At 43.8% G+C, this 14,520-nt stretch overlaps 2 protein-coding genes across 3 annotated transcripts; one reads left to right on the top strand and one right to left on the bottom strand.

Moving 5' to 3' along the window:
• Nucleotides 1-1,626: 1,626 nt before the first annotated feature.
• LOC147194518 (leucine-rich repeat-containing protein 52-like) lies at nt 1,627-9,535 on the bottom strand. The gene is made up of 2 exons (XM_086129316.1): nt 8,571-9,535; nt 1,627-3,268 (listed from the first exon to the last, which is right to left on the bottom strand). Exons 1-2 carry the CDS (start codon nt 9,211-9,213, stop codon nt 2,943-2,945), a joined length of 969 nt encoding a protein of 322 aa, XP_085985442.1. The 5' UTR covers nt 9,214-9,535; the 3' UTR covers nt 1,627-2,942.
• A 2,455-nt stretch (nt 9,536-11,990) lies between these two features.
• On the top strand, nt 11,991-14,463 carry mgst3a (microsomal glutathione S-transferase 3a). Of its 2 annotated transcripts, none has more exons than XM_086129246.1 (6): nt 11,991-12,012; nt 13,256-13,380; nt 13,513-13,586; nt 13,796-13,853; nt 13,950-14,022; nt 14,119-14,463. In XM_086129246.1, exons 2-6 carry the CDS (start codon nt 13,264-13,266, stop codon nt 14,259-14,261), a joined length of 465 nt encoding a protein of 154 aa, XP_085985372.1. In that variant the 5' UTR covers nt 11,991-12,012; nt 13,256-13,263; the 3' UTR covers nt 14,262-14,463. The 2 variants fall into 2 exon arrangements, with proteins under 2 accessions (XP_085985372.1, XP_085985373.1); XM_086129247.1 differs by lacking the exon at nt 11,991-12,012 and adding an exon at nt 12,475-12,636.
• The last annotated feature ends 57 nt before the right edge of the window (nt 14,464-14,520 follow it).

Genomic DNA, 14,520 nt, shown 5'->3' with positions numbered 1-14,520 from the left:
CAGCCACAGGCTGGGAAATTTCTACATTGGATAACATTTGTCCATGTACGAAAGCGACCACGACCAGACAGATCAGTGCGGACTGTATGTACTGACCCCTAGGTTCGCGTGCATGCATGGATGGATGGACTTGGAAATAGCTACATCAATTTTTTTTACAGTGCAGTATATCATTATTTCATGAGAAAATACTTTGATATCAACCGGTATACTGAATATATTGAATGCTGCTTAGTGTGTCAGTATCCATTAGTGAGCGCCGGTAAGTCTGACACCAGGGAGTTGAAACTGGAGAACCTGCCTGCAACGAAGTCACTGTGTATCTCAATGACCGCTCGTCTTTTCAAATAGCATTCAAATGGGGCCATAAAAGAAAAAGCCGTATATCTAATAGTGCCGCTTAATCACCCGGAGGTACTGAAGGTCAAGACCAGGAAGGGTCATTAAACTAGTATGCTTCTCAGTATGGTTTAGGTTTAGACATATTGGTGTCACCTTGCAGCTGTTTTTTTTTTTTTTTTTAAACGGTCTCGTCACAGCTAGCACCACAGCTAGCATACTGACCATAAAGCTCTTTCTATAATTCAACAGGCCATCATTCTTATTATATTTGTATACAGTCAACCTCTCTCCTCCATTGCCGGTTCCGGATTCACAGTCCAATTTATTTATTTTCTTTTGCGGTTGACATAACAATTTTGTTCTGCCTCCTCTTTATTTTGGGTGTAATTCGACCGTCGACTACTATATGGTAGCACACTATGACGTTTGGCACTGGACATTTGAAAGAAGAGTGAAAACAGGAAGTAGTATTTCAAGCTCAGACCGTTTTTTTGATGACGCTTTTTAAAAATTATTTGTATTTTTATTTTCTTTATTTTTTGGTGACGATCTTGTCTATTATGGTTTCTGTTGAACAATGTACGATGCTAACATATTATGTACATTTGGAAAAGAAAAAGTTTGCTGAAGATTAGTGAATGTAAAAATCCTGCTTTTTATGCCCATGGAAAGCAACAGCTCTAGGTTCATGTTATCATGAATGTCTTTCGGCATGATTATTGATTTATGTTGTGAGATATGTTTGCTAGTTTAAAAAAAACTGTCAACAACTGGAGGGATGGACTGTTTTTGCACACTGTACAATATTTTTGTACAAATTAAGCTGTCCACTGTCGTAACCGCTGTCCCTGAGAGGGTTAAACACTTTTTAAAAAGTGTCGTGAATGCAATAAGAACACGTCTCGAGAGTATTTAAAAAGGGTACTTCTGTCTTGTGTATTTCTCTTAATGCAGGCAGGGTCTGGGTTTACTGTATACTTATTTAATATTTTGCACTGTGTATCTAAAATATGTATTTTCTCAATTTTCACAGCGTGTCTTTGATGAACCACAAGTTTACAAATGCATACAAACCAATTTGCTTGGGATCAACAACAGTGACAACAAACAATACAGAATCTGATATTTGAATTAGCGTTTGCCAAACTGAGATTGCTTTTCAATTTGATCATTGATTTGATCATTTTGATTTGATTTAATGTGAATGAGAAACCGCTGCCAGAAAGTCAGCTGAGTGTGCGTAGCCGCTATCAGGTTGGAAAACACACACCAACATCGGGTAAATGAGTTCACTCAGCAAATGCTTTTTAATAAATCAATGAACGTCACGGATCAGTTTTGCATAATAAAAGACAACAGCTTTGAGTCAGCGCTTGTTACAGCAAACTGTATTGTATTAGCAATTCATTTCATCAGTTGCTTCATCTTAAAGATGATGCACCGCCTCTTTTAAGAGACGATTAACAGGTCAAAGATACATAGAGATGAAGTTTGCCCACGGCTTATTACATAACAATGAATGTTTGTTTGTTTTTTTTAACCATCATACAAGTGACTTTTCATTTTTTTAAACCGTCACTGCGGTGATACCCTTAACACTTATGTACCCATAACACCTGACTTTTACAACTTGAGAATTTATTTGTAACTTTAGTAACCTCGAAACTGTATGAATAGTTACACAAGTGTCGCAATATTTAGCCCTGTCGTGAAATTGACTTCTGCTGAACTACTGTCAACATTTGCAAGGTAGTACCCATCAAACACTCAAGTGATAAGTAATTACATGTGAAAAAAAAATCTTTCGGTTGTTTGCTAACCCACTCGCTAGGTAGCTGGCGAGATTGAGCAGATGATCTTACTTATTATACCCAAGATTGGGTTAATTCCTTTGACCCACCAGATTGGATTGAAGATCCTGTTCTAGGCTGTCTGATCACTATTTTTGAGAGTTTTCTTGTGTCCTAAAGTTGAAGTAATTTGAATGTGACATTCTTTGAAAACAGGATTCCAATTGCGGTCGAGGGGCATCTTGGTGACAAAACAACATGCGATAGAGTTGCTGGCAGAGGAAAGTGGCTTCTTCTCCTTAGAAAATGTTGCTAATAAATTTAGCTAGCCATATTAGCTAACCTGGTAACCCAATTCCTGGTTCCTGTACCGCATCAGAATGGGTGTTTTTCAAAATCTTGACCCTACATGCTGGGTCAAATCTTCAACCCAATGCACTGGGTAGAAATAACCCAACATTGGCTTGGTTCTTTTTGGACCCAGCACTGGGTTAGCATTTTCACCCAATTTGGGTTACTTTTGACCCAGTAATTTTAAGAGTGCAACATACTCCCAACAACAGCGTTGTATCTGTCTATGAAAATCGGGCCCACCGTTTTCACAGTTATCCTGACTGACCTCTTGACCCAGTCAAACGAGACGAGAATAAGTCATGCTTTTTCATACATGGTCCACCATAACCTCCATTATGTGCTTGGAGCCGGTTCCATCTCTCTGATGAGAGTTCCATGTAGAAGGACATCCCGGAAATCCTGGAAGCAAACGGGAGGCACTGTGAGAATCCAAAGTGGCCAAGGTGAAGCGGACACCTAAACTGTGTGTTTTAACAAAACATTCTCATGGTCACTCCTGGCCCGTGTGGGCCGCCCTGACTCCGTGGCCACTTCCTCTTCATCGTCCAGTTCCAGCTGCTCATCTTCCTTCTTTATGTAGCGCTCGTAAAGCACCATGATGACCCCCATGACCCAGGCCAACACGGTGCCGGCGGCGAAAATGACAAAGCCGATGATGACGAAGAAAAGATAGTCCCAGGAACCTAAAGTGTGGTGGCACAACGTCCGTAGTTCGAGGCCCACCTCGCCGAGACGACGGCCCTCCAGGTTGTCTGGGGAACCGCACACGGTCTGGCCCTCATCTGTGACACACACACAATAAATTGGCATCAGATGGCAGAATTGCACTGGATTTCCATTAGATTATTGGACATTAAGAAGTGGCAAACATGATAAATAAGGTCACCGAAATGCAGGGGTACATGGCCACAGCCCAAAATGCCATGTACATCATCTGAAACATGTCAATAGCGCAAAGCATTTAAATGAAAAATAATGGATGGATGTCGTACTGACCAGGCATGGTGATTAGGTCATGTGTACAAATATCTGCAGACTACAGCTGTAACCATCACATCTTTCTAGAATCGATTATCCAATCGATTATTCTATTATTATGAGCGGAGCGCCGTCTGCCTATCGCAGCACACTGCATCAGAGTTTTTTCTTTTTAGTTTGCAAAGACTTATCTGAACCAGAATGATATGTCCTCTTGCTTGTGTTTGTTAAAAAAATACAAGGAAATTGACAGTGAAAGGAATAATCATGTATTAAATCACAATCACAATATCCATCCATCCATTTTCTGATCGACTTAGCCTCACAACGGTCGCGGTCATGCTGGAGCCTATCCCAGCTGACTTCGGGCAGTAGGCACGGTACACCCTGAGCTGGTTGCCAGCCAATCGCATCGACGAACAACCATTTGCACTCACAATCACACCGAGGGAGAATTTAGAGTGTTCCGTTAACCTGCCATGCATGTTTTTGGAATGTGGGGGAAAAAAACAGAGTACCCGGAGAAAACCCACGCGGGCACGTGGGAGAACATGCAAACTCCACACATGAAGCCATAATTGAACCTTGCACCTCCACACTGTGAGGCAAACGTGCTAACCTGTCACCATTGTGCTGCCCGCAATCACAATTTTGAGGAAAAAAAATCAATTCGACTACTTTTTGAAAAGAATCTAGATGGATTGACACTTATCATGCAATGCAGTTTTATGAAGACGAGAAATGTCTGCTTGGTTGACAAACGGGCAAAACTTTAGTCTATGTTTTTCCTAGCCCGACTACAGACATGTTTTTCACGTCAAAATAAGAGTGTTTGCCTTGACCAACCTATCAGAGGACAGAAACATGATGTTATTGAGGGCCACCAGCAAATTTTAAATCGAATTGGTGAAAGAAACGATCCCATGGTTTATCGTTCAAGCTACATTTACTGATTCTGAAGGCCCTGGGCAGATTAAATAAATGGACATGGCAACACATACAAGCTGAAATCTGATTGGACAAAAAGTCCAACGTCCACGTACAGTACTGGAAGCAGTGCAGCCAGGTGAAATGCAATGGACTAAAAATAATACACTGTTGGGAATATACGAATCCAGTTTCATGGAACAGATATTAGAATTTAGGTTGCAAATGTGGATCGGTGCTTCTCATTATGTTTTGGTCAGTAGAGAAAGCCTCACTGACCCAAACATTCTGCCATTGCCAAAATGTGAGAAACGTCTCTCAGTATGATGCGGTACAGTCCATGCACTGAAACTGAACGTTTGATCCCACCCCTAGATTGGATCACATCATTTAGATCACGCAGGTGGTCATTATGTAGCAGCTGGCGGGTCCACATTCATAACCAACTCTTTTGTCACTGGAAATGGGGGCGCCGGCAGAAGCAGTTTGGAACACACAAATCTCCTCCTCGGCTAATCAGCATAATCGGAAGTTTGCGTGAGTGTTGTAATGAAATTGCGATGAAAGCGATAGCAGCACGCGCGCAGCAAGATGGTGACTTTCAGCACAATTTGATTGTGGCTTATTTTAGAACAGCCGCAAAGATCTCAGAGGAAAGAAACATGACTTTGGCAGAAAATGCTTAGTTCTCTCTGTTCCCGTGATCCATAAATAGCATCCCAGAGGCCTTCAAGTTTAACCCAAGATCTTGATAAATAATTCAAAGGGTGACGTATTCTTTTGCATCGAACATATTCACTCAGCCCCATCGTTCATGTGCAGCGGCTACACGTGCTGAGCAATGGTTCTAACGAAAAGCCACAAACTTCAACGTAACGCTATCTTCACGCGGCATTAAATTACCAAGAAAAAAACCCACAGGTTAAATTATTCAACTCCCCTTTCTTCTTCGCAGGCTTCTCTGTGCATGTGCGCGAAACCAGTGAACAAAAGGGAAAAACTTGAAGCTAATAACAGTCAAATTCCTTGGCTTTCAATAAATGAAGGGATATATTTTTCCAAGGCCTACCAGTCAATTTTAAACACGTCTGTTTGGCTTGACGGCGCTTCAAAAGAGAAGCCTCTTTCAAGAAAATAATCCTTAACGCCGGGTTTTTCTTTCAGTCCGCATGAAACGGGAGAAGCACACAATAATACTTATGAATGGATTCTTTTCTTTTTTTTTTTTTTTTTCTCCACCGACTTAGTTTCTTGGAGGGAATTCCCAAGAGGAGTGATCCAAAGACTTTTCTGTTTTCTATGACCCTCGATCTGCCAAAACAACCTGAAGATAAACAAGCTCACATTTTACTGCAGTCGTTCTCTGTAAAAGCGGACAAACATCGAATTGGACTAGAGGAAGCATTGTTTACTTCTTTCAAAATTGCAGCTTAACCCACAATAATACCCCAGCTGTCTAAGAGCACACAAAGTCCAACGCTCCAAAGGCCCTACACTTCACAAACTAAAAACAACAAAGATGAATTATCAGAAAAAAAATAATTGAAGGCATTCCCTCAGCACAAAGCCTTTTTGTCAACCATGTCTGTCCTTGCACAGTTTTCTTATGTCTGTACACGTGTCTGGCAGGGGGAAAAAAAATAAACCTTTCTGGCCCCGTAACATCACTCCTTACAAAAAAAAAAAAAAACTGGCATCGAAACGTGAGGGCTTTCCCTTTCTGCTTCCCCCATCCTCGCTGAGCTCTATTTCGAGATGCCCCCTCCGCACCCCCCTCCCTTACATAACAGCTGAGGGAGCTGCTAATCTCAACAAGGAGTGCGACGCAGAGGAGAATCTGTTGGTTCCTTCCTCGAGCTTTTCTTCTCTCTCTCTCTCTCTCTCTCGCCATTGATGGCGTCCCTTAAAATGAAGAGACAGGCCAGTCGGATTGCGTCAACCAGGTGCTACACAGATGAGACATAACATGGCAACATGGCAACGCAGGTGTCCCTCACCAACATAAACCCCAGCACAAGAAGTGGTCTTTCTAAAAACCGGTTTGAGGGGAGCAAATCGTTATGAAGAGGCGTCGTCAGACAGACGTGTCCTTCCCTTGCTGGCAGCTGTTGTGGCGAGAGACTCGACTCCAAATTAAGTTAGACAAAAGGCGGTGAGCTGCACGGAAATAGGGCAGCTCTTTCAGGACTCGTTTTGGACTTGGCCTAAGCTGCGGGGTTTGAGCGTTTGTAGATGTGTATGCATGTGCGGGAGAGAGAGAAGCACGGGACGATTTTTTTTTGAAAGCGTGAGCGCGGTGGCTGCATGATAACGCCGGTGCTAGAATTATGACTGGTTTCTTTACTCACTATAAATAGCAGCTGCCCTTTTACGCAGTCAACACATGCACAGTAGTTCCAAATCAAAGGAAGAGCTAAATAATCGAGATGATAATGAATCGAATTCAAATCAACATCACGATTGAAATGCAATTGTCAAATTGCAAACGCTGCCATTTATGAGTGCGCGCGTGCTCTGCTTCATTTAGCTTGGTCAGTAGTGTTAACGTTTAACAATATATATTCACACCGTCACTGAATGGGAACTGATCCCGCGCTGCCCGCTCACGAGTCAGGCGAGTGTAACACGACACCATCGGTGATACACGTCGAATTGATATCTAAAAAAATTCATTTTTTTATGCAGTGTTCCCTCGTCACGGGTTGATTATGGCGTCTTCACTCTGTCGCGTCTTTTTTTTCTTTTTTCTAACCAGTCTAAAAATGTCACATTTTGAGGGCGAATTTGTTTTACAAAAACGGAGACCACAAATATATGTACACTCACAATGCACTGCTTCACTCAGACCCCTAGGAAACTCAGAACGCTGATCAAATGTGCCGTTTGGTTATTCGGAGTGCCCCCCCCCCTCCCAAAAAATGGAGTATGAGGGTCCAGTGTGTCAGGCAGTATGAGCAAAGTAAATTTGAAGCACGTGCGGCTGATTATCGGCTGTGTTCAGAAATGAATCTGAGCAGAGCACCATCTGCCTCCCTTGCAACACACGACGTAAGTTTTTCTTTTTACTTTAAAATGGCTTACCATCATCAGAATCCTACATCACAGTGAAGCCAAAGGTACATCCTGGTGGGGTAGTGTAACTCTTTGGTGCAGTAAATGCTTGTTGTGGAAGTGGGAGTTGCGGAACAAATCCCATATTAAATCGTAATTGTTGAACCCCCCCACACACACACACAATTATTAGAATATTTTTTTTAATTGTTCAGCCCTACAAAACAAGACCCATTTGACGATCAAACTGATAGTCAAGTGTCATCATGTGACGTAAAAGCTAATGGCATTGAGCCTGAATCAGCTGAACCGAACTCGCATTGATTACGAGATGGAACGTTGATTCTCAGTAACACAAATTGCAATTACGAATTAATGAGCACAGTTGCAAGGATCACGTGACCTTTCTGCCCGTGCACCTGCTTTTATCCGGGGCTCGTATTGGATAGAATGTCATCATGCTCCACTTCAATCACTCGCATCTCTTTGCAGAGACTTTGCAGAGCTCAGCAAGCTGTACGGAGTGGACTAAAAGTCAAACTTTGCCTACATTACAGACTAGCTATGCTAAAATGATTTACCCTCACGTCAAATTGTATTGGGTCACCACAACTGTCAAAGTCGTTGTGACGCCTTCGGTTATTTAACTGAGGGTAAAACGTATGCACATATTTTTAACTACAGTTTGAATCTGCCCGGTCTCATCAATAATTGTTCAATGAGACATTAGCAACAAATCATGCTTGTGAAATGGAGCTTGTATCATATATGACATATTTCTGTTCCCATTAAGTGAAGGCTTCTGCTACCCTGCTAACTTGAACGGAATAAGCCATACAAAGTGGGTGGATGGATGGAAAATGAATGAAATGACATTTGACATTTTAAGAGGTGTAAATATTTATGCATCGTTTGTTGTATTGTGAGCCGATATGTACTTTAAACCAGTTTTGAATTAGGTAAAGCCTGCAGATGTATTGCTTGTAACGAAAGGGGGCATAGCACAAGTATTTCAGGGGTTTAAATCCCCAAACTTTGATTTACGTAAATACATTTGTGGCGGACAAATCAGCAGATATGTTTTCACAACCTAATAAAAGGATGGCATTAAAGAAAACAAAGTGGAACCTTGGAACTTGAAGCCCTCCAAGTGGACCCACAGACAGAGTTCCTCGCTGCCGCACTCGCAGCTCCACGGGTTGCCACTGAGGCCCACCGAGCGCAGGGCAGGTAGTGAAATCAAGGAGCTGATGTTAAGCACTGTTAAGTTGTTCCGGCTCACGTCGAGCACCTGAAGGGCCAGGTTTTCTGCAAAGGCGTCCTGGTGGATCTCCGACAGAAACGGGTTGTCCGTCATCCTCAGCATGACCAAACTGTCCAGGGGGACGAAGGTCCTGTCCTCGATCCGGGCGAGGCTGTTGAAGGAGAGGTCAAGGTAGGCCAACTTCCTGAGATTCCCAAATGTGGACTGGGAGATCTCAGTCAAGGAATTGTTGCTGCAGTCCAAGTAGACGAGATCTGAGAGGTAGTTGAGCGCGAGCGGCGGCAACTCCGCGATCAAGTTGTTGGAGATGATGAGCTGCCGGGTGGCCAGCGGCAGGTCCGCGGGGAAGCCGCTCAAATGCTGCCCGGCGCATTGAACCACCAGCTGCTCGTCGCACACGCACCGGTCCGGGCAGCCCGACGACAGCAGCGGGGACGTAATCGCCTCCGTGCAAAACAGGAGCGCAACGACGATCACCAGCGCGCTGGGCTGCGGGGCAAGACGCATGACACCGCCGAGGGCTTCATCCAGCCCACTCGGAGCGATCCGCGCACGCTCACATTCTTCATGGACCTTCGGCGGACGATCGTTAATAGCGCGAGGATTGTTTCCACAGAGGTCAGCGGAGACGGTTGCCCTTGGCGCCTCTCTTGCGCGTAATGTTTCAGCTCATCATGTCAGCTGGTCCTGATCCCGATCCAGCGTGCATCCGATGAGCTCACGCTGGTTGGCATACCTCGTGGATATATGACGGTACAGGGTTTCCTTCACGCTCCCACTGAGCGCGCTCGCGACGTGCGCTTGTGCTACCCCGCCGCTCGTGGTGTGCGCGGTCAATCGTCGCGTTTGGCTGTGGCATTCTCTCGCCTTCCCAAAGCCAACTCCGGTGAGGGGGGGGGGGGGGGGGGGGGGTCCGCGCCGAGGGGGTTGAAGCGCCGGGCAGCGGCTGTGACTGCAAAACCAAAATATTCCGTGTAATCCAATGCATTTGCGTGTGTTTGCTTGCATGACCTATTTGCTCCAGCAACTCGCGGTAGCTTCTCCACGTGCCTCCCGCGCGCGCATGTGTGCGCCAGATGCTCACGTTGATTGATCATGATTCACGCACGATTGTTGTGCATAATGTGTTTGTGTGCTGTTGCCTGCAGGTGTGTGACCAAGTGTGCGGCAGCATCACATCACATACCTCAAAAACAAGGAGGTCTGTTTGGAGCCACAATTGCTGGTGCAATTTAAAAAAAAAAAAAAGAGGCTGTCATCGCCTAGTGCAGTGATTGCCAATCGCTGTGATGCATAAAAATTTCCAATTTCATTTAATTGGTATTGAAAGTATCTATTTACCATTATGTATCTCTGTTCATCTATCTACATACACAGGTGGATCATTTAACCCTTTCAAGGACAGCGGTCACAGTGGACAGTTTATCATGTTATCAGGTTACAGCAGGGGTCGGCAACCCAAAATGTTGAAAGAGCCATATACTGTTGGACAAAAAAACAAATATGTCTGGAGCCGCAAAAAAAGAAAAGCCTTCTATAAAACTTTACAATGAAGGTAACACATGCTGTATGTATGTAGGAGACTGGACTGCCTCAGAATTGTTTATGTTATTCATTCCTTTGCTGTGTGTTCACAAACGCCCCCATAGAATTTATTTTTTGATTTCCTCGCTTGATTTTTTATTTTGGTGCATTATTTTCGCTTTTCTTAGTGTCAGTGAAGTGATCATTAATTTCCGTTTTTCGGAGGCTGTCTTTGAACGCCTCTCGAGTAGAAGGCACGGAGTCAGACGCAGACGTGTCTGTGTTTGTCAAGACTTTTAAAAGCATAAAATGTACGTTTTAAAAAACCAACACCACAGCTCTCCTTTTTCAGAGCTGCACCATGTATCTATATCTATTTGAGCTATATTAGCCTACTATCAAAATCTTTTTCCATTTTCAAACATTTTTTATAAAGCTCCAGGGAGCCACTAGATGTCGCTAAAGAGCCGCATGCGGCTCTGGAGCCGCGTGTTGCCGACCCCCGGGTTACAGGGTACGTGAAAGGGTTAAATGATAAATGAGACCACCATTTTTCACCAGCTCTAGAGGGAGACCAGGGATGGCGTTACACCGGGGCAAGGGGCCATCGGTAATCTGTGTAGCCCAAGTTAAGTCTCTCCAGCATTTCGTTTGATATTCCAAAATATACAGATAAATTATTTTATCAGCCCTCTAGGTATGGTTCAGGCCCCCCCTTGAAGCGAAAAAATAAAAACTGGAGCCGTCACTCGGGGAGATCAAATATAGACAAGAATAAGAGCGAAAAGCTCCCCACCCAATTTTGTTAAATTTTTTTTTAAGTTATCAAAATAAATAAGGCCGTGGGCTGCAATTTCCAATCACTGATTTACAGCAACCGTAACATCTAAATGAAAGGCATAACCATTAAATGGTCTTCAACTAGATGGGAGAATGTGTGGAATAGAATCTTATCGAGACAGAATCTTATTTAGAATACTTGACAAGATTTTTATTTATTTATTCATTGATAGTTGGTAGGCTTGCGAACAGTACTTTTCTCTGTGTTGTGTCAAATTTTATTTTACAAGGACTACAATTCAATACAATACAATACATGCTGAAGCCTACTGTGGTGAAGTTATGACCTATGGTGATGTTCACATCTTTCCATCCAAAGAGAGAAATATTCCAGGGAGGTGAAAATACACACACACACGAAGACACACACTTTGAATTAAACTGATAGAATACAAAGCAACTCCCAGAGAGACATCTCTGTCCATAACAGAGCACCCATGGGGTACCGAAAATAGAAAATGCTAAATATTGACAACAAAATAATCTTTCCTGACATTTAGCTTCTGGCTGCACCATGCACCAATCCAAAGTGAGCATATGCGGCTTGCGAGCAGATGATGGGAGATGTAATGGGACAGGGTGGTCTCACATGTTCTCCTTCACCCAGTCTGAATCTATTCTTGGTTCTATGTGTAGGTGTTGAAGCGCTGAATCAGAGTCAGCACGGTGGAGGAGGAGGGGGCTTTGGTGGGGGCAAAGGGGTGACAGATATGCTGCTGAAAGACCCCTCTGTGCACTTTGTACGATGAGCGTGCTTTACTGACGCATGCACTGGCAGAAGTGAAGGAGGACAGACCGGGTTGCTTTTATGGGCACGTGACACCCACCGTTCTGCCGTCAACGCAGATGTTTGGCGTCGACTGTTGGGTGATGTTATGACGACATCTAGTGATGAATGCTTGCTAGCAGCATCATGGAACACTTGCTGCAGAGCCAACACAGGTCTGTAGAACTTCGGATACAGCGGGCGGATATATTATTTCACGCAACTCATGCGTTACAGTGTTGGGAGCTCTCGATTCCAACTCTCCGTGGAATTTGAACACATCGTCACGTTCTTTCCACGCTGTAAAAAATGAGGTGTTTGGTTAAGGTGAAAGCTCGAAGGAAAAATGACCAACAGGTGTTTCTGTCTTATGCTTTCTTTGATAGTCTTGTAATATGTACTCCACAAGCTGAATAGAAATTTAGTGCACTTAAAATATCCGTCTGTATAGCTATATACAGTCTTTTTTTTGGGGGGGGGGGGGGGGATTTCTAGCCAACACATAATTTTTCACAGTGGACCTTCCAGTGCGACCAGGGCGAGGTCCTAAGTAAAAAGTGGCTGTGCAGAGCCTCTGTGGATTTTCAGGGGGGGGGGGGGGGGGGGGGGGAAACATCCCAGCCTTTTCTTATTAGTTAAATAGTTACAATATTTATATTACGTGTACGCAAGTTTGCAGCCACGCCCATAGTTGGCGCGTGTTACGTAAACTCCAACGCGGAAGTCCGACCATCTTTATTGTCATTGTTCTGTTCAATCGACTGTAAGCGGTGCTCGTTTTGCCCTGCTTCGTCTGTAAGGTAAAGCGGCTTTTGTCTGTGATTTGTGATAGGAGAAAAGTACAAGGATACAAGTTTGCATTGGCTGTTGTGTGGACGGTGTCATGACGCTGTCCTCGTTTGACCTTTTTTTAAGGGCGTGATTGCGCGCTCGTGTTGCTTTTGGGGGAAATACAGGGGCGATAATTTCAATTTCACGCCAAATCATTTAATCCAGTGCGAGGAGACGAATTAGCCCAAATCATTGTATGTCGCGTTCACAAATCCTTCCTTGGGTTTTGCGGACGTAATAGTGTACTTCGTGTTTTTCGTATGTTTTCTATACTTACCTCCTGCCATTATTTTCTCACAAATATTTTCAGAATTTGTGACTTTCCTGCTGCTTTAGTGTTGGTTAGCGATCGACTACCTACAAAAATTTAGTCCGCCGTAAACCGTGGAGGACTCCCTGTGCCCTCTAAGACTTGGGATTTGTATTGATGAGTCATTTTAGTGAACATTGCATCATGCATAAAAAAAACACGTGTATGTCCTTCACAATCACAAAATTCACCTAACTACTGTATAATAACGTTTTACTATGTACAGTGTGATACCCATTTGCACTTGACTGTATCAAACTGCCCCCCTCCCCTCACAGGTGTCAAGATGGTTGTTCTGTCCAAGGAGTACGGCTACGTAGTGTTGACTGGTGTTGCCAGTATGATCATGGTGGGACACTTGGCATTTCAAGTAGGCAAAGCTCGCAAGAAGTACAACGTGCCGGTGAGCTGAGAGATTGACGTCTTACGGCAGAAAACCGTTTGATCTGTAGATTAGCTGCAGCATGCCATGGAAAATGCCTGCTCATTCTAACCACAACGCAAACACAATATGTGTGTATGTCTCGTTTAACAGTACCCCAAGATGTACAGTGATGACAGCGAAGAGGGCACCATTTTCAACTGTGTGCAGCGTGCACACCAAAACACGTGAGTAAGGAACATGCATTGGACAAAAATGACGAGATACGCTTTTCCACCTTGCAGGAAGTGAACATATGGGGATGCATTTATATTTTATAAATAGCATCAGATCAAATTCAAATGTGACATTAAGACTAAAAGATGCACCCCATTTGCCTCAGAAATTAAGATTGTTCGATTGTCCTCTTCTCTGTCTTCGTCAAATCCTCAACCAGTCTGGAGCTCTACCCCGCCTTCCTTTTCTGTCTCGCTGTTGGTGGCTTGCAGTGTCCTGTAAGTTGACCTACATCACTTCAGAAGTAACAAACTTTGCTCCAAATGCATATCAAACATGTCAGACAAAACGTAAACGTGTGTGTCTGCTTTCAGCGTCTCAGCAGTGGACTCGGTGCTGTGTGGATCATCAGCCGGGAGGTTTACGCGCAGGGCTATTCAACAGGAGGTGAGATGGTGTTGAACAATTTGTGATTTTTATTTATTTATTTTTTCGATTCAGTGCCATTCAAGTAATTTGTTAAAAAAAAAAAATCTCAATCAGATCCTAGAAAAAGAATGCGCGGAGCTTTTGGGAATGTGGCTCTCCTTGGGATGATCCTGACTACCGCCAGCTTTGGACACCACTTGCTGGGCTGGGCGCGACCCCATTTGGGGTCTTGGTGCGAGATGAAAAAATGCTGTTGAAAGGCCTGCAGGATGGGAGTAGCCATACAAACACATCAGCAACTTCACCTTTGCCATATTTCTTGCAGTGTCTGTTTTATACTCCTAAACACTGAAGTCACGATAAGTGACCTGACTGGTTCTCCTTGTCAGGAGTGGCCTAACATGGCACTTCCAAACCATAATTGTTTTTTTTTCTAAATAAATGCAGCACTTGGCTTCATTCATTTGTCAAGACTGGGGTTTTTGTCAATTGCAAGTGCCTTGTTGTTTTGACGTT

Source organism: Hippocampus guttulatus, chromosome 14 (genome assembly GCF_054856545.1).
Source record: "Hippocampus guttulatus isolate MCC_2025c chromosome 14, RoL_Hgut_1.0, whole genome shotgun sequence".
Classification (NCBI taxonomy): Eukaryota; Metazoa; Chordata; class Actinopteri; order Syngnathiformes; family Syngnathidae; genus Hippocampus; species Hippocampus guttulatus.
Note: the sequence above shows the minus strand (reverse complement) of the source record. Positions and strands in the feature narration are given on the sequence as shown.